We start from the raw sequence: 17,804 nt of genomic DNA, 5'->3' as shown, positions 1-17,804 counted from the left end.
CCAGTCTGATTGTAGGATCATAAGCATCAAACTGACATCTGTTTATCTGAACTACTGAAAAATTTGAAATTTTAGTAATTAACAGAAATTCTGTTTCTGAAGAACAAAAATAAAAGCTGGTGCTTTTTTTGGTTAGTTGCACATGATGTCAATACGACAGTGCTCAAGAACAGAACCACACCCAGAATACAAAGAGCAGGTACAGGAGTCTTACAGAATTTATGGGTAGCTAATCAGGTAGGAGGAAAGGAGAGCTGACCTTGCTTGAATCCTTTAAGGCAGATTGTCTCAGTTCTGCTATTTCTGTCTCTTTTTGTATGGCATTAGAAGCCAAAGTTTTGAGCTGTTCTTTCAAAGCTTCTACTAACTGATCTCTCTCCTCACGCCACTTTTGAAGATTATGGTCCTATTCCTCCAGCTCCTATATTTCATGTTGAAAGAAAAGCATACACAGTAGAAACAAGCAGAATCTTTAAGACAGCCTAGAATTAATAAGTTTTTCATATAGCATAAATAAGGACTCAAGCTGATAAAAAGAGTTTATGGTAAGACATTTCAATTAACATATCGTGATGTCACTCAACAAGATCAGGTTACATGCATGTATTACATATGTATTTACTATGCAGATTATTGTATTTAAAGCAATCTGCCAGTGCTCTGTAGTGACTAATTATTTGAATATCTTTCATGGTCTACCACTAATTTCAGTTGGCCACTTTCATTTTGCTCCAATTTTTTTTTTTTTTTTTGACCTTTTTCCTGTTGCTTGGAAAACCTGCATCATTCATTTAATAAAAATTAAGACCAAGAAAAATACCTGTTTAAGTTGTTGGATAGTATAGTCTTTATAATCCAGCTCATCCTTAAACTGGTTATTAATCCTTTCAAGTTCTTCCATCTTGTTCCTGAGGGATTCCTCCACAGAACACATCGTGGACACCTGTAATGTAAGCACAGCTCACGGTTCATTAAAAGACTTCTGTAATCCAACCTGGCCAAATACTTCTTTGTTAAATAAAGAGGAATTCACAAACAAGTGCTGAGTAGGAAAACGACAGCAAGTGCAAGGTTACCAAGGAAGACATGAATTCATTTTTAAGCTTCAATTTTCCACCCCAAGCACACCCAATAAACTTTCAGACTAAGATCCTGCAAAATGGGTTTTAAGATATCTTCTTGTTTAATAATTAAATTTTAACTATTAACATCACTGAAGCTGAAATTGAAGAAAAAAAATATACATGCTTATATTTAAGAGCCTCTGGAAATTAGTCTATTTCTCTTCAAGTAAATAGCATTCTTCTTCCCAGTTATCAGCGTTTTTTCACAAGACTTAGGTTTTAGGCTTTGGAGTTACCACGGATACCAATGGCAAGTCACCAGTAACGTAGAGATAATAACAAGTCCCCTCCAGAGGCAGATTAGCTATTCTCTTCACAAACCTTATTCCAGACTACTAACCAACTTTACTTTCCTCTGTTCATTATCTATGCGAAACCATGTTTTAACTTCTGGTCCCCTCTAGAGCTTCAATGGCAACTTTACCTAAGATTTGCTGCTAGCCTCACTAGTGTGAAATTTCCAGCTTCATAGTTAAAGTTTGAGAAGTTTTAACAGCAGAAAGCCAAGCATAATCTTACAGAAAAAAATATCTCAGTTGACTACAAACCTCGCTTTGTACTTGCTGAATTTGTTTCTCGGCATCAGAATGTTTGTCTTTTAGATCTGCATACTCTTCTTCTTTCCTCTGCAAATCTTTTTTCAAATTCAGTACAAGGGCAGAACTCTCAGAAAGAATATTTTCTAGCCTTATGTTAAAAATAAAGACACAAAGAACATTACTGTTACACATCTCATGGAAACAGCAATTACAGCTTAATCCATGCCCTGCCTGTTGGTTTCTATTTGTAAATAGACTCTTAAATCTATCTAGACCAGTGACAAGATTTAAACAATTACTTTTGAATTTCAGCTTGCTTCTCATAATCAGATGCTGAAGCAATAAATTATTCAGATGCTATTCTGAGGGATGGACAACAAAACCACCAGAAATCCCCATATTATTCTTCATTTCCTTGCACACTCCTGTTTTCCCTTGGAACTCAAGTAGCATACCAAAGCATCCTAAAGTAGTAGTTTGGCCATTGATAAGCATGCAGATGCATTAAGTCAAAGGGATGTTCCCATTAACTATTTTTAACTCTAGTTCATTCTCAAAGGGCTCTAAGTTAACTCAGTGGTTACTTACGATTCTATACGTTGCACTTTCTCCATTTCACTCTTTTCCTTTTCCCGAAGAGAATGTTTCATCTGCTCCAAGCTTTCATTTAAAGCCAAACTTTTGAGCTGTTCTTCCAAAGCTTCTACTAACTGATCTCTCTCCTCATGCCACTTTTGAAGATTACGGTCCTTTTCCTCCAGCTGGGCAACAAGTCTTTCCTAAAAGAAGAACAGATGAACAGTGAACATCACCTACTACACACTGAACTGTTCTAACACTTCGGTAGTTAGCACCGTTTTACAGTCTTAGTAAATGTATGATCTCTTCAAGATCCACAGGAGCTCTAGAACTAGTTGCACTACAAACCTACAGAAGCAAAACCATGCTTCTATTAGACAACCTACATTACTCTCCTTGTGAAAAAATATTAGTATTATTTAAGAACTTCAATTTGCTCATTTAATGATTACTAATGAGCTTTAGGAAAATAAAGTCACAAAGTGATAATAATACTAAGCTCCTCACATCCTTCTATGCTGCTTGCAGGTCCAGAAAGTCGGGACTAACTACTTCCAGATGTAAAAAAAGCTTTGCAGAATGTACAGATTCACATGTTTAAGAAGTTACATGACAAGAGCCCAGCAAACAGCTCAAGTAACTCAAGTGACTTTGTTATCAGTCACTATTTGGAAAGTGATAAAGGAGCAAAACTGGCTGTATGACCAAGTATTTTTATTCAGTATCTGGAGAGAAGTTTGTGGGGTTTCTTTAGAAACTCAATTGCCTTTTCTTCCTTATAAAGGCTTAAAGGCCTTCTGCTTTGCAGAAAAGAGAACAAACAAAAGCTATTGCACAAAATACTTTCTTAGCCTCATTAAATAGTGATCTATTTTTCAACTGCAATTTTCTTATTTATGTCCCACATACGTGACATTTCATTATGCACTTATGAAAGATCTTTCTTTTTGTGGCCCCCCCATTCCTTCCTTTTCCAAATCAAGCAGTTCTCATATGGGCTTTGCCATATAAGAAAGCAAGGGGACTTGGACAAGCTGCTCTTCTGCACCCTTACTGTTAATACTTGGTATGTAGTTGTCTCCAAACTACAGGCACCAGACAACTCTGCCAGGACCTCATCACTTACGATTTCTGCTTGTTGCTTTCCATAATGTTGTCGGTCCTCAGCAAATTGTTTCATTTCTTTGTTGCGAAGATTCTCAGCTTCTTTTAACTGATTTAGGAGCTCTTCTTTCTCCTCCAGCCACTTTTTTCTATCAGTTTGATACTTAGTCTCACTTTCCTGTTTCAATGAAACCAAAAATGAAATAGTGAGTCATTAAGGAATAAAAGTCTTAAAAGCCAGGTCATCATTAAATAGACTTGTTTCTGCAAGATAACAGAAACATTAGCAGTTTTTACTACAGAATATTCCCAAAGGCAGGTATTGGATAATCATTAGTTCTTTTCCATTAAAAAATAATCATTTCCAGTATTTCTTATTCAGACTGGAGAGCCCCCATAAAACATCTCTTTTTCTTTATAAATGTTCACACAAGCTTTACAGAACTTACACCAAAAGTCAGTATAAGAAAAACTCTTTTAACTTAAAAACTTCTAACACTTTAGGCTGCCTTGCAGCAGTTGTAGAAAAACTTGCAGCTCCTTTAGGGTTGAAAGACAAAGAAAAGCAACATAGTTTACACTGTAGGAGTAGTCTCCTTTCCTATCAAACCTACTGGCAGACATTCTCATATATAGGACAGAGCACCTGAGAAACTGCTTGGAAAAAATAAAAGTCTTTTAACCAAGGAAAATTAGTAGACCCGCAGCCCAACAAAAAAGGCTTCCTGGTGATAAAGTTAGATGATGATTTCGATAGCTTATATTAGTTGCCCAAGCAACTAACAGAAAACAGTTTTGACAAATACACCGTAAGTTACAATTTGCTTTGAGTTAGTATTCCTTTCTTGCAAACAACAATTGTATAAGTATACTCTGCTTATAGCACATTGACGTGGTATAGAATGAAGCAATGAATGTTCAACTTTCCTCTCTTCTTGAAAAAGTGAATTGGCTCTGCGCATTGAAAAAAATATCATGAATAAGCTTACTCAAGGTGAAGGAGGAAAGAAGTTCAGAACCATTCCACTAACAGAGTGGATGTAACCTATTGTATACTCACTTAGAAAACTCCCACTGCCAGCCCATTACTTTTATTTAAAAAAACAAACAAACAACAACAACAAAAAATAACATCAGATGGGATAAGACAACTAACTGTTCAGAGGCCAGCAAAAGAAGCACTGCTCATGGCAGCATAATGTAGGGAAGGCTACACTTCCTATACTATGGGGGCATCAGTGATGCCATTCTTAACGTACCACAAAAAAGCTGCACCTGGTCCCTATTGCATGTTGCACTGCAGCTTTTACAGGAAGTTTCTGTAATCAATATAACAGTTTACTTTATCAAGTTACAACTTTGAAGTTAAGTTACCTCCAGCTCTTTTTGCAGCTTTATTAATTCTGTACTGTTTTCATTCAAATTTGCCTCATCACTTTCGTTGTTCTTTTGCTGCCAGTCACTATTGCTCTGGTATTCCAGCTCACTGTATTTGTGTTTCCATGCAATCAGTTCTACTCAATACACAAAATGAGGTTAGATAGCATATCATTTCAAATATATATTTGAAATACCACACCAATGACTTTTTACTAAAGCAGCTTCGGTTTTATCTGCTACAGACATAAAGAAATAACAGAAGCCTTTAACTACAAGAGAGTTGTTGTTTACTATGGAACGTTAATGCCTAAGTAATAGTCACATGAAAATGGAAGTGGCTATCACAGTACGTCTAAACCCCTTTTGCATCCCTGCTCCCTTTCCCTGGAAAGATTACCTGAAGCTAATTTTTGGTTCTCTTCTAACTGAGCTTGAAGCATTTCATCTTGTTCAAGCTGCACTTCCTCTTGTTCTTCTAATGTCATCCGTATAACTTCAATTGTTCTATCCCTTGCACACAGATCTGAAGGTTTGAAAATTTACAGATGAACTCCCTACTAGCTCCCATTATTCTCAAATCAAGATTCTCCCATGACCAAAAGCTCTTTTAAAAGAAATAGAGCATCTCCATTGAAATATTTACATACAAATATATGCAGACATGTTTTAAAATCGAAACACAGAAGACTCAAAGTCATTAGCAATGTGACAACATTTACACGGATATTCCACACACACACACACACACAAATAATGGCTGACCGTCACATAGTTGATCATAGTCTTTGGAGATATCTTCCATCCTCTCAGTTTCCACCAGCTCCTATAATTCATGTTGAAAGAAAAGCATACACAGTAGAAACAAGCAGAATCTTTAAGACAGCCTAGAATTAATAAGTTTTTCATATAGCATAAATAAGGACTCAAGCTGATAAAAAGAGTTTATGGTAAGACATTTCAATTAACATATCGTGATGTCACTCAACAAGATCAGGTTATATGCATGTATTACATATGTATTTACTATGCAGATTATTGTATTTAAAGCAATCTGCCAGTGCTCTGTAGTGACTAATTATTTGAATATCTTGCATGGTCTACCACTAATTTCAGTTGGCCACTTTCATTTTGCTCCAATTTTTTTTTTTTTTTTTGACCTTTTTCCTGTTGCTTGGAAAACCTGCATCATTCATTTAATAAAAAATAAGAGCAAGTAAAATACCTGTTTAAGTTGTTGGATAGTATAGTCTTTATAATCCAGCTCATCCTTAAAATAGTTAATAACCCTTTCAAGTTCATACGTCTTGATCCTGAGGGATTCCTCCACAGAACGCATCGTGGACACCTGTAATGTAAGCACAGCTCACGGTTCATTAAAAGACTTCTGTAATCCAACCTGGCCAAATACTTCTTTGTTAAATAAAGAGGAATTCACAAACAAGTGCTGAGTAGGAAAATGACAGCAAGTGCAAGGTTACCAAGGAAGACATGAATTCATTTTTAAGCTTCAATTTTCCACCCCAAGCACACCCAATAAACTTTCAGACTAAGATCCTGCAAAATGGGTTTTAAGATATCTTCTTGTTTAATAATTAAATTTTAACTATTAACATCACTGAAGCTGAAATTGAAGAAAAAAAATATACATGCTTATATTAAAGAGCTTCTGGAAATTAGTCTATTTCTTTTCAAGTAAATAGCATTCTTCTTCCCAGTTATCAGCGTTTTTTCACAAGACTTAGGTTTTAGGCTTTGGAGTTACAAACCTCGCTTTGTAGTTGCTGAATTTGTTTCTCGGCATCAGAATGTTTGTCTTTTAGATCTGCATACTCTTCTTCTTTCCTCTGCAAATCTTTTTTCAAATTCAGTACAAGGGCAGAACTCTCAGAAAGAATATTTTCTAGCCTTATGTTAAAAATAAAGAGACAAAGAAATTTACTGTTACACATCTCATGGAAACAGCAATTACAGCTTAATCCATGCCCTGCCTGTTGGTTTCTATTTGTAAATAGACTCTTAAATCTATCTAGACCAGTGACAAGATTTAAACAATTACTTTCGAATTTCAGCTTGCTTCTCATAATCAGATGCTGAAGCAATAAATTATTCAGATGCTATTCTGAGGGATATACAACAAAACCACCAGAAATCCCCATATTATTCTTCATTTCCTTGCACACTCCTGTTTTCCCTTGGAACTCAAGTAGCATACCAAAGCATCCTAAAGTAGTAGTTTCGCCATTGATAAGCATGCAGATGCATTAAGTCAAAGGGATGTTCCCATTAACTATTTTTAACTCTAGTTCATTCTCAAAGGGCTCTAAGTTAACTCAGTGGTTACTTACGATTCTATACGTTGCACTTTCTCCATTTCACTCTTTTCCTTTTCCCGAAGAGAGTGTTTCATCTGCTCCATGCTGTTTTTAAGCTGCATAACTTCTTGAATCAGATTTGCTTCATTGCTACTTAACTCTTCAACCTTTTTGTCTGCAGTTGCAGACTTCTCCTGCAGAGTTGCTGTAACTGTCTCCAGATTAACAATAATAGATTCTTTTTCTTTAAGTAATTCATTGAGTTTTGACACATTGTCTTCCATTGTCTTGGAAGCCTCCAGGCGATATTCAAGCTCTCTTATTTTTACCTCACAGTTGGCAACTTCCTCCTGAAATTGTGCAATCACTCTCTGATCTTCTGCAGTCTTTTCTTCAAAGTCCTGAGTTTTCTTCTCTATTTGCTCATGTAACTGATTCACAAGATCATCTTCCTGACTAGTGTGAGTTGTAATCTCACATAGCTTCATTACAAGTTGACGATTATGATTTTCAGCATTATTCAGTCCCGCCTTTAGGTTTTCATTGTCTTGAAGCAGTGCTTTGATGTGCTGACTTTTTTGTGAGGAAACATCAACAATACTTCTGCATACTTCCCAAATCCTTTCAAGACTATAGTTAAAGGAGAGGTCCTGCACAAGATCTGAGATGGAAGAAGTCTGTGACTGAATGCATGCAGAACTAATTTGAGATGTCCCTGGCTCATCCTTTTCACAGTCTGAGGAATCCTTTACACTGACAAAGTCAGTACCGATGGCGTGAAACTCTAAGTGACATTTGTATAATTCATCTAATTTGGTCCGCATTTCTTTTACTTGTGACACTTTATCAATTATATATTCTTTGGCAACTTCTATGTTGTTAGTTAGTTGGGCATTTTTGTCTTCTAGTGTCATATTTATAGATTTCTGTTCATCCAGTTCAGAAGCAATTTCCCGATAGTCAGCTTGACCCTGCAGAATTTGTTCACGGAGGGCATCAGCTGTTTCTTCAGAAAAAGGAAGCTCAATACGCAGGCTTGTTACCTGCTTACTGAAATCTTCTTTTTTATTTTTTTCTCTTCTGCATTGTTCTTCAAGCACAGCTAAATGACGTTCCAAGATTTCAGTTCTTTCCCTCAGTGCTAGTACTTCCTTTCGGTACGCGGAGCACTTTTGTTTCATGTGTTCAATTGTCCTTTGCTCTACAGGGTTCTTTTTCTTTCTCTCATTTACAACTACTGTAAAACAAACAAACAAACAAACCAAAAAAAAAAAGGGAAAAGGAATGTAGCTCAGATTGATTAAAATCATTATTACATAGCAGTTCACAACACCAAGTAGCAACTTCTAAGTGAAAAACTGTCGTAATATGCAAGCCATACCCTCACATCACATAGTATTTGATACTAGTGAAGGAATTAAAGTCCTCTGAACACGTAATCAGGTGCCTCAGATTTCTATACAGAATTAACAGCAAAAGGTTTTCAGTCTGGAAGAACACTTTTACCATGGCACTACTCAAACCTTCCACTCCACACCAGTAGAAATTCTAATTAGATTTAAGAAACATGGGAACGAGATAGATAATTCACAGCTATATTCTTTCTATCTTCCGTGCTTCAGCAATCCCTATAAGGCAGCCAGGAATCACTCCATCTACATCTAAATGGTAGATAAACAGTTCTCTAAGAAATTTCATTCCAACTCACAGTCCTCTTACTTTCAAAGAAAGATAAAACCCTGGACAAGTTGATCACTTAAGTGTTGATATCTGTCTCTCTTATTCAGTTGATCTCTAAACAAAATATGAGGATTCCTACTTCTGTCCACACTTACTCTTTTGCATATAAATTTCACTCATAAAGTTGTACAAATTTGCAGATTCAAGTTTCCATAAATATTCCATTAGCTTGGGGCTGTTTTTTTCTTTAACTGGTGAGCAATTAGCTAAAATCACATGCATTTTCTTTCTATCAAAAGCAACTTATGCTGTATTTCATCATTGCTTTACAATCCAGTTATGTCCATTCCATAATATGCATACTTTAAGTATTAAAAAAAATAAATATAAGTCAAGACTTACTAGGGATTGGATCACCACAACAATATATTCAATGGTGATTCTAGTACAGTCCTTTTATTACTACAATGCAGAATTTTATAGTGCCCACGTTCAGCCTGCATTACATACAGATTCACATGTACTGCATGGAAACAGCCTCTTAACTCATCTAAGGAGTTTTATATACAGCCCCCAACTGATTTAAAAGTCATACTGAAGAAACAGCAGTGGCATATTCCACCCCAAACCAGGTTTTGGGTTTTGACTGCTGCTTCCAGCAACACTAGTGAGGGGAATATGATTTATAAGTAATCTAAACACTTTATGCTGAAAACAACAAGCAAGCACTAAAGCAAGATAAATAAGACTAGGGAGAAGATGTGTAATGTTCAGTCTAGAAGCTCCTTACAGAGGAAGTAGGGAAAAAGCATTATTACAGAGCATAGGAAACAAGACCTAAAAGCTCAGAGAATGGTGTAAATACCCTGAACTTGAAGCTGAGATAACCTAGCATCTCCTAAAACACTTTTGCTCGTGCTACTTATATAACTAATTCTACAAAAGAACCAGCACAACATACCTGTGCTCATTGTTCTACTGTGTATATTTAACATAGCTAAAGAATATATATTAAGCGGTTTTTGAAATTGGACGCTATTAATACTCACAAATAGAAGAAAATTTTAACATGATTGAATACTCAGTACTTCTTAACAGAAAACTTCATGTTGACATTGTGACTATCAGCTACCCATTTTAATTCCTATGTGGAGCATTGCTGTCATTAATTTTTAAATGAGAGCTTTGGTCATATGATTAGAACAAACCCACTACTATTTGGAGTATGGAGGAGTCCACATCCCTCCCTCAGTCTCTGGTAAGATGCTTATATGTGATGCCATTCAGTGGTCACATTAGGATTCAATATTTATGCCAAATAAAGGCAGCAGGGACAAATCATCCAAGAACAGCATCTCATCCAAAGAAGGCCTTGACTTTCTCCCTTGCACATATTTTGCAAGAGGAATACAAGAAAGGAAGGGACTACAGCTAAGTTTTAGATTTTTCCCTTCTACATTGTATATGCCTTCCGTAATTCTAGGAACACTGATGCTCAGCTGTGCCCAGAAGTGAAGTTAAATGCATCAGAGCTTATCCAAACCATTTTGCTCAAATATTGCCCATGAGCGAGCAATTAGCAGGTCGTCAACAATTTTGATAGTTGCTTCAGGAAAAACAAAACAAACAAAGAAAAAAAAGCACTTGAGCAGCTGATGCTACTCAGAAGATCAGCAACAGCAGTTGAAACAATCCTAAAGAAACTGCTTTAAAACTATTACCAAATCTGCAAGTGCATCAACAGATGAGGAAAAAGCAGCAAAAAGGAAAAAAATAGTGCAAAAACCTTTTATTCTTAAGCATTCAAAAATGAACAGCATAGGACCTTCTGAAAAAGGGATATTTACATAACAGTTACTTCTATTTACAGTTTAACACAGTGGCTTTTCTCCTTATACCATAAGGTACGCGCTTCACAGCCTTTTGCTTCCTATCCGGAATAGGAAGCAATTTATTGTTTTGGAAGACACCCTGTTCAAGGATGGAAGAAACTGTACCTTTCTTTGGAGGTGGCTCTTCCACAGTAGGCTTATCTTCATCAGTACTGTGCTTTCTTCCCACTTCCAACTCAGTTTTCTCTTGTTTCAGTGCTTTAACTGAAAGCACTGAAAATTGGCTGCTTTCAGTTCCTTTATTAGTGTTCTCTTCTGCCGGTTCTGCTTTAATGGTAGTTAAATGGTAGGTAGTCTTTTCCTGTATTGATATAAGATCAGTTACATTGAAGCTTAACAAAAGGAGCACTTAAGTCTCAGTAATCTTCTGTAGGCAAATATTTACACAAAACCATACAGCTAAAATATTTACCCAGGGACTCTATAGACATCAGTTACAAATTTCAATAGCAGACAGAACAAGTACACCTTCAGATAATGACAAGTGCAATACTCGGTAGAGTATACAAGGGAAAGCAAGAGCCTAGCAGGTTACAAAGTAAAAGACTTGCACACAATCAACAGTTTACTGGTTTATCAAAGAATTTCCTGTTTCCAAGAAGTCAACAAAATTACAAACATGGTCAAAGAGCAAATGGTCAGCTCTCATACAAGTTCATCACATCACACTTCAGCTAAGCTGCTAAAATCACTTTCATCGTGACAGATATAATCCAACCTTAAAGCTTAGTCAGCTCTGTCACGCATATTTTAGATTGTGTCCTTGACCACAAGTGAAGCTTCCTTACTTACAAGATGACGATTGTTAAGCCATGCTGGCACTGCCAAGGACTGATTATTCATCTTTAGTAACTTATGAAAAGAAAAGCTTCAGAAGTGTTCAGGCCACACAATCTCACAGATAGAGTTGGAGCCTTGTTCTTGGAAGAAGTAATAGGTGAGGACATGACTACTCATCACAGTCAGCTTTAATGCCATGGAAATACTAAGTTGCAGTGATGCAGACAGTCAAAGACTAAGAAGGGTCAAGTTGCTAAGCTTACAAGGTTAGAGATCTGAGTGACAGAATTAACTATAAATGTTTTCAGAGCTACTTCAGGCTACCAAACATCAAAAAATGAACAAAAACCATCAGAAGTGGTATGCACACATACTTAATCAAGCTAGTCTTCACATATTCAGTAGCTCGCAGTACATTAGTCAGGATAAAGTTTTATGGACTGCATAGAACGTGGAGATATCCTGATAATGGAGCCTACTGGAATAGCATTTTAAGCTACCACAAGTTGGTATTAAAACAATTTTACACAACATCTTCTAGATAAAGTTACCTCAGTTGCTTCTTTAAGTTGCTCAACAGACTCATCCAATTTAATCATCTGCATTTCAAAGTCTGTAACACACAGAAAAGGTTGTATTACATAAGTAGCCAATAGATAGTTTATTAAGTAATCAATTTTTCCAGATATTCTAACGTTTAGGTAGCTTTTGAACAGATTAATTAATTTGCATGTGGTCTTCACTTATTGGGAGTGATTCAAAAGTTTTCTATATTTCTTGGAATGAAAACATTGCATCAACAAGACATAAGGAAGAGCAGAGATTACAATATAAAAGTAAAAATCAAGATATAGACATTTAACCCCATACTTACGAAAGCGTAAAGCTGCTAGTTGCAGTTTAAAGGAGAGGGGGGGAAAAAGAAAAGAAATAACCAAAACCCGTGGAATTGCTGAACCTGAATATACACAAGGAACAAACTATCATTTATCTACAGGCTATGGTTCCAAAGGTAGAACATCTCCTCTAATTCCTACTCAAACTGGTTATTTCTCTTTTAGATTAATGAACTATTTCTGTCTTCTACCTTTCACATCGCATAACTCACCTTTGTTCTTCTGCATCAGCTCTTCTTCAGTTTTAAGTAGTTTGGTGTTTTTCTCTGTTAGCTCTTCTTTGGTCTCCATCAGTTCAAAGTTAGTTTTCTCCAGCTGCTTTTCAAACCAGCCAATATCTTCCTTCGGGTCCTCCAGGGATACAATGGAACTATGTGCTGCCTCAGCTTGCTCTTTAATATCCATGACATCATAATGCACAGAATCAAGAATGCCCTCAGGATCAACACTGGTGTCAGGCACTATGCTATGTTCTCCACCCTGAAACGTAATTTATAATCAGTTAAAACTGGTGAATAGCTGACTACATAATAGCTGTTATTTCTACACATAGTCTGGATAGCCACTATGAAGACAGCCATACAAGAAGTTTTTAATTTCAGCTTCAAAACCCACCTCACAAATTCACATACAACATGACAGTGATTCATATGGGGGGAAGATAAGTGGCATTCTAGTAACAGCTAATATATTTTATAGTATTTGATGTTTGGTCACTACTTAAACCAGTTTTCAAGAAATTACAAAAGAGTTATTGCAGACTCCAATCCTGCTTTTAACCTCAAGAGTTTCACTAGGTCAACAATGTACAAGAACTGCCACTTCATGCAGCCATAGATTTCTGCTTTTTTTATGTTTTGAGTTTCCAGTTGCATTCAGTGCAACTGATCATCATCTTTTCAGTTCTTTGTCTTGCAGCGCCACAACACCCTCATAGGCTGCTCCCTCTACTTTCACACTTAACCTCTTTCAGATAAGGCCACGATCCAAGGGCACACATCCATCAATTGTGCTTCAAACACAAACTCTCAGCACTTCAAAGTTTTCCATCAAGACTGTAGCACTGATCTGACAGCTTAACTTCTTCAGTGTTATATCATAGCACTCACTCCTACCCATTCCGCTTAACCCCCACTTTCCCACTGAAGCATCTGATGGCCATAACACAGCTTTTCAAACTCTTTACTGCTCCACTTCTTTTGTCAACACTTGAACTGGACAATATTCAAAATTACAACAGCAGCAACATATGGGGTAGCTGGATTTGCTTTCCTACATGGGATCATATTTTGAGAAGAGAGAAAAATTAAGTAAATAGCATAAAATCTCCTCCAGATGTAACAAGTTGCTTCTTGTTAGGTTGAATACTTTTTAGGAATGAGATTCTCAGAAGATGCTTCTGCCCTCACACCCCAAAGAAACACAAAGACCCCAGTAGAGATTTTTAGAAAACTCTGTAGGAAAATTAAGCTCAACTAAAACACTAAATTAAAAAACCTGACTGCTGTATGGAGACAAACACCCAGATTCACTACAGATACTACACAAATAGATTCATATTCTTAGAAGAACAGAATTTTTTCTTTAAATGCAAATCATAAGTACTGATCAACAAAATAGACTACAACATACTCACTTTTTGTGCAATAGCTGAGAATCTTAGCACATTGAGTGTTTCTTCATAGGTTGAAGCACACTGGCTGATGTTTGCTAACATGTGTATCTTCCCTTTTCCACTGAAGAATCCCTGAAGAAAGTGTGTTAACTTACTTTCACCAAACGGTATGTGCTGCTGCACCCTTTGAAGACAAAAACCACAACAAATCCCATTAGCAGAAGTTAACAGCTTCATTTCAATGTGAGAGCTATCCAAGTGGAAGACAACACATTAATAACTGCACTAGTCTTTAAATCATTTTGAGTTGTGGGTTGTTTTGAATTTAATCTTTTTGCTAGTTTGCAGACAGGTTGTATGATTGTTCCAGCTACTATGCAGCCATTATCTTCTTAGACAACCCACGAGAACATTTAAAACAAAAAGTACATTCAACATCCAGCCTAAGATAGGTCATACAGCCTCACGTTAGCTTAAATTCTCTTTCACCTTTCTCTTTCCCTTACCACATCTGGCAAACTGACCTATCTACTTCTAAGAAAACAGTACCCAACAAAATCAGAGATAACCACTCTCTCAGTATATTGTCTCTAGGAAAGGACAATAGTAAATACTTTGGAAATAAAGAAGCATATACTTATCACAACATCTCTGGTGTTTCCTAAACCAAGGTTAAGCCACTGAATCAAACAGCTGGTGATGTACAGAAAATTAGGAGAGAACTCCTAAAGCGTGACTAAACACACTGTTCTCTAGTGAGGTTACCTGCTGGACTCTTTACAGCTACTGAATTCTGCCAACAGAGCTAAAAGCTTCACATAGCTTCGTTCCTGTCACAACACACGTGACCCATAAGTAGCTTTAGTGCAGGAGTGGTAAATGAGTTCTTATTTTAAAGAAAATTACTATCAAAGTCATCACTACATTTCCCCCATATTGTTAAAATTTCAAGTGATCAGGACCAACAAATAAAACAGTTCTGAATAAATCAAAGCACTTTAAGCAGCAGCTAATTTTAAGGAATCCTTCTTCCCTAGAAAGGACAGACAGACAAGAGACTAATCCAGTAGCAAGGCCTATTTTCATCTACTTTTAAGCATAACAGAATTTGAATAGGCTACCAGGCACAGTGTGGCATTTCATGAACACAGAGCTCACCTAATCTTTGGGACAGAAAGACACCTTCAAATGAGAATCAGCAGAGAATTCTGCAATTATATCCAGCTGTGACTGTAAATAAATACTACATTGTTTAAAATACAGAAAGCTCTGTCTGCACTCATTTAGAGCACAACCTCAGACAGAAGTAGCAAGCAGGCTTTCTTCTCTCTGAATTTGGTTAGCTAGATCAGAAAGAATGATGAAGTTGCATCAAGGTTTGGAAAAAAAAAAATATATATGTATATATGTAATTATATATATCTATATGTATATATGTAATTATATATATCTATATGTATATATGTAATTATATATATCTATATATAATTTTTCTTTTCCAAATTTTATACATATACATATATATATATATATATTCTGACCATGTCTGACCATGTCTCTTGGCTAGGACAAAGCACAGCAATATCCCTGAGGAAAACTGTTACAGCAGAACTAAATGATAAATGCAGCTAACTAACAAAGGAGGAAAAGGTCTAACATTTCACACATTTAAAGTGAAAACAGTGAAAACAAATTTTATAATCTGCCCCAGGACTTGTTTGAGAAGGCAAGGCCAGAAAAAAAAAAATAAATAAACCCACAACGCTAATTTGCTTAAGTCTATGAAAACACATTCAGAAATTTAGAACTGGAATGGTTTTATTTGAAAAAACAAACAAACAAAAAAAAACAACAACATAAAGAAGGCAAGTTTATAGATCACTTTCTTAGATCATTAAGTCTTCACACATCTGCAGAAGCCTACAGATAGTTTTCACTCATAACATAGTTTCGTACTCTGCACTTTAAACAATAGTTTAAACATTGTACATGATATCTGAAATCTACAACTAGTTTACAGTTTGTACAAGGACTTACTTTGACTGCTGACTGATCTTGAGTGCACTAATGCACTTGCTTAGAGTTAGGAGAGATGCATTGATATTTCCACTCTCTTTCAGTCTGTCACCTTCATTGCACGTCTTGGTATTCCTTTCTGAACCAGCAAGATCACACAGTGATAATCTGAAGGCAGATAAGGAAAATTAAGTTTTCTTGCCTTTGAATGTACATTGATTATTTATCATTTCCAACACAACCACTCCTCCTAGAGGAACAATTTCTTGAACCCTTTCATGCTTTTTAATGTTGCTTTCCTAGTGAAGTTGCACACTACTTCCTGCCAAACTCTTTTCCAACACAGCTTCCATTTTTCTGCCATATTCTTCCGAAGATTTACATTAGTTCAGAAGTTGAGTGAGAAGGATAAAGGAACACTGTGTGGAACAGTGGGCACAAGATATAGAACAGCATTACAACTTGATGGTTTAGTACTGCACAATGACAGGAAATGGGGAACCACCACTCATACAGGAGGCTGTATCAGGGAACCTAGTGTCCGTAGCCCAATATCAATACATCAATACTGAAAGTAACTGACAATTTCATCCTAAAAGAAGAAGGGAACTCTGCTCTGAACTTACTCATTGACTCGTGTCATTCGTGGCATTTCAAGGTCTCCGATTCTTAGTACCTTAATTGTAAATATACTGTGGCTAAAAGGAGAAATGAAGCAAGGTCAATAGCCAGAAATACACACATTTTCTAAAATCTATAACATCTGTTCAAAACACTGCTGGATTTATTCCAGATTCAATTAACAGTAATTCTACTAGATGCATTAAACCTTTTAAAGACACATTCTTTCTTGGTTTATTTTGCTTTTCTTCCCCCTCATGAACCACCATTACTTACATGGAAGAAGGCTTAGTTGTTTTGTTGAGAGTTTTTGATAAAACACTTAGCTTTTGTATGCACTTATCTGCTTGAAGGACTAATCCTTCTAGTTTAAAGCACTAGAATCACAAACTGTCACAAAACATCACATGGAACACTAGATATCAAGCCTTTTTAAAGCCTCTTCCCCGAAAAAAAGCCATAAACAATATTTTCATTCATCCCTCTTCCCCACACTATGTTACACCCAATGTTAGTGAAAGTTCCCACCTTCAGCTGGAGCAAGTATTTAGCTTTGTGCTTGCAAAACTCTGGTGTTTCTGTCCCAGAGATATCTGCCTGGCTCCCTTCCAGAGTAACGAACATCACAGGCACCGTGCTTGAACTGGCTCACGAATGCTCTGAATTCCTTAAGTATGACTGGGGTGTCAATTGGAATACTGTGTTGTTAGTCTCTCTGATTGTAGTAGTTTACTATAAATTGCAGAGAGACTTGCAAAGAATAGTGCAGAGAGACTCAGGAAAAGGGCCAGAAGCATCGGGACCCCCAGTATCAGGTAATCTCACCCCTGAACACCAGAGGGACCTTGGGAAATTAATAGAACCCCTGAGTGAGTGTTGGAGATCAGGGGGATCTCAGAACGAATGGCTTATGAAAAAGATAGTCTCGAGAATGAGATCCAAATCCTAAGGGGAAGGCAACAAGTTAATCCCAGCCAACCACAGGAAGCACCAGCATCAGTGTCAGTCGCCCCAGTGGAAGGCCAGAGATGGGAACGTGTGTCCTCATGTCTGGAACGGATGGAGGAAGTAGAGGAAGATCCGGGCGAGGGACCCTCCCCAAAACCACCAAGGAAGGCAACTCAGAAGACTAACAGACATGGAGAAGATAGTGACAATGAAGGCCAGAGATGGGAGCGTGTGCCCTCACGTCTGGAACGGATGGAGGAAGTAGAGGAAGATCCGGGCGAGGGACCCTCCCCAAAACCACCAAGGAAGGCAACCCAG

At 36.9% G+C, this 17,804-nt stretch overlaps 2 protein-coding genes and 1 long non-coding RNA gene across 3 annotated transcripts; all 3 read right to left on the bottom strand.

Moving 5' to 3' along the window:
- Positions 1-787: 787 nt before the first annotated feature.
- LOC146759422 (kinesin-like protein KIF20B) lies at positions 788-6,093 on the bottom strand. The gene is made up of 8 exons (XM_085510385.1): positions 5,949-6,093; positions 5,489-5,549; positions 5,124-5,249; positions 4,721-4,860; positions 3,369-3,524; positions 2,252-2,442; positions 1,673-1,811; positions 788-943 (listed from the first exon to the last, which is right to left on the bottom strand). The coding sequence occupies exons 1-8, from the start codon at positions 6,060-6,062 to the stop codon at positions 788-790; spliced, it is 1,083 nt and encodes a 360-aa protein (XP_085366511.1). The 5' UTR covers positions 6,063-6,093.
- A 378-nt stretch (positions 6,094-6,471) lies between these two features.
- Positions 6,472-10,905, bottom strand: LOC146759421 (kinesin-like protein KIF20B). Its single transcript, XM_085510384.1, has 3 exons — positions 10,716-10,905; positions 7,072-8,275; positions 6,472-6,631 (listed from the first exon to the last, which is right to left on the bottom strand). The coding sequence occupies exons 2-3, from the start codon at positions 8,217-8,219 to the stop codon at positions 6,472-6,474; spliced, it is 1,308 nt and encodes a 435-aa protein (XP_085366510.1). The 5' UTR covers positions 8,220-8,275; positions 10,716-10,905.
- A 2,374-nt stretch (positions 10,906-13,279) lies between these two features.
- Positions 13,280-17,129, bottom strand: LOC146759420 (uncharacterized). The gene is made up of 4 exons (XR_014932423.1): positions 17,067-17,129; positions 16,544-16,615; positions 15,939-16,085; positions 13,280-14,085 (listed from the first exon to the last, which is right to left on the bottom strand). It is a non-coding gene; the product is annotated as an uncharacterized LOC146759420 (long non-coding RNA).
- Positions 17,130-17,804: the final 675 nt, after the last annotated feature.

The sequence above is a fragment of the Coturnix japonica genome, chromosome 10 (assembly GCF_054131305.1).
Source record: "Coturnix japonica strain WE chromosome 10, WE-NBRP24, whole genome shotgun sequence".
Taxonomy (NCBI): Eukaryota; Metazoa; Chordata; class Aves; order Galliformes; family Phasianidae; genus Coturnix; species Coturnix japonica.
Note: the sequence above shows the minus strand (reverse complement) of the source record. Positions and strands in the feature narration are given on the sequence as shown.

What these genes read in the sequence shown, in the direction of transcription:
- LOC146759422 (XM_085510385.1), bottom strand. Translation starts at nt 6,062, where the DNA reads ATGCGTTCTGTGGAGGAATCCCTCAGGATCAAGACGTATGAACTTGAA. An exon ending in GAAAGCAACAAGCAGAAATC is followed by an intron (nt 2,443 to 3,368) that starts GTAAGTGATGAG and finishes TTCTTCTTTTAG; the next exon opens with GAAAGACTTGTTGCCCAGCT. An exon ending in TTCAGCAAGTACAAAGCGAG is followed by an intron (nt 944 to 1,672) that starts GTTTGTAGTCAA and finishes CTTACATTACAG; the next exon opens with GTGTCCACGATGTGTTCTGT.
- LOC146759421 (XM_085510384.1), bottom strand. Translation starts at nt 8,219, where the DNA reads ATGAAACAAAAGTGCTCCGCGTACCGAAAGGAAGTACTAGCACTGAGG. An exon ending in AAAGTGCAACGTATAGAATC is followed by an intron (nt 6,632 to 7,071) that starts GTAAGTAACCAC and finishes TTTTAACATAAG; the next exon opens with GCTAGAAAATATTCTTTCTG.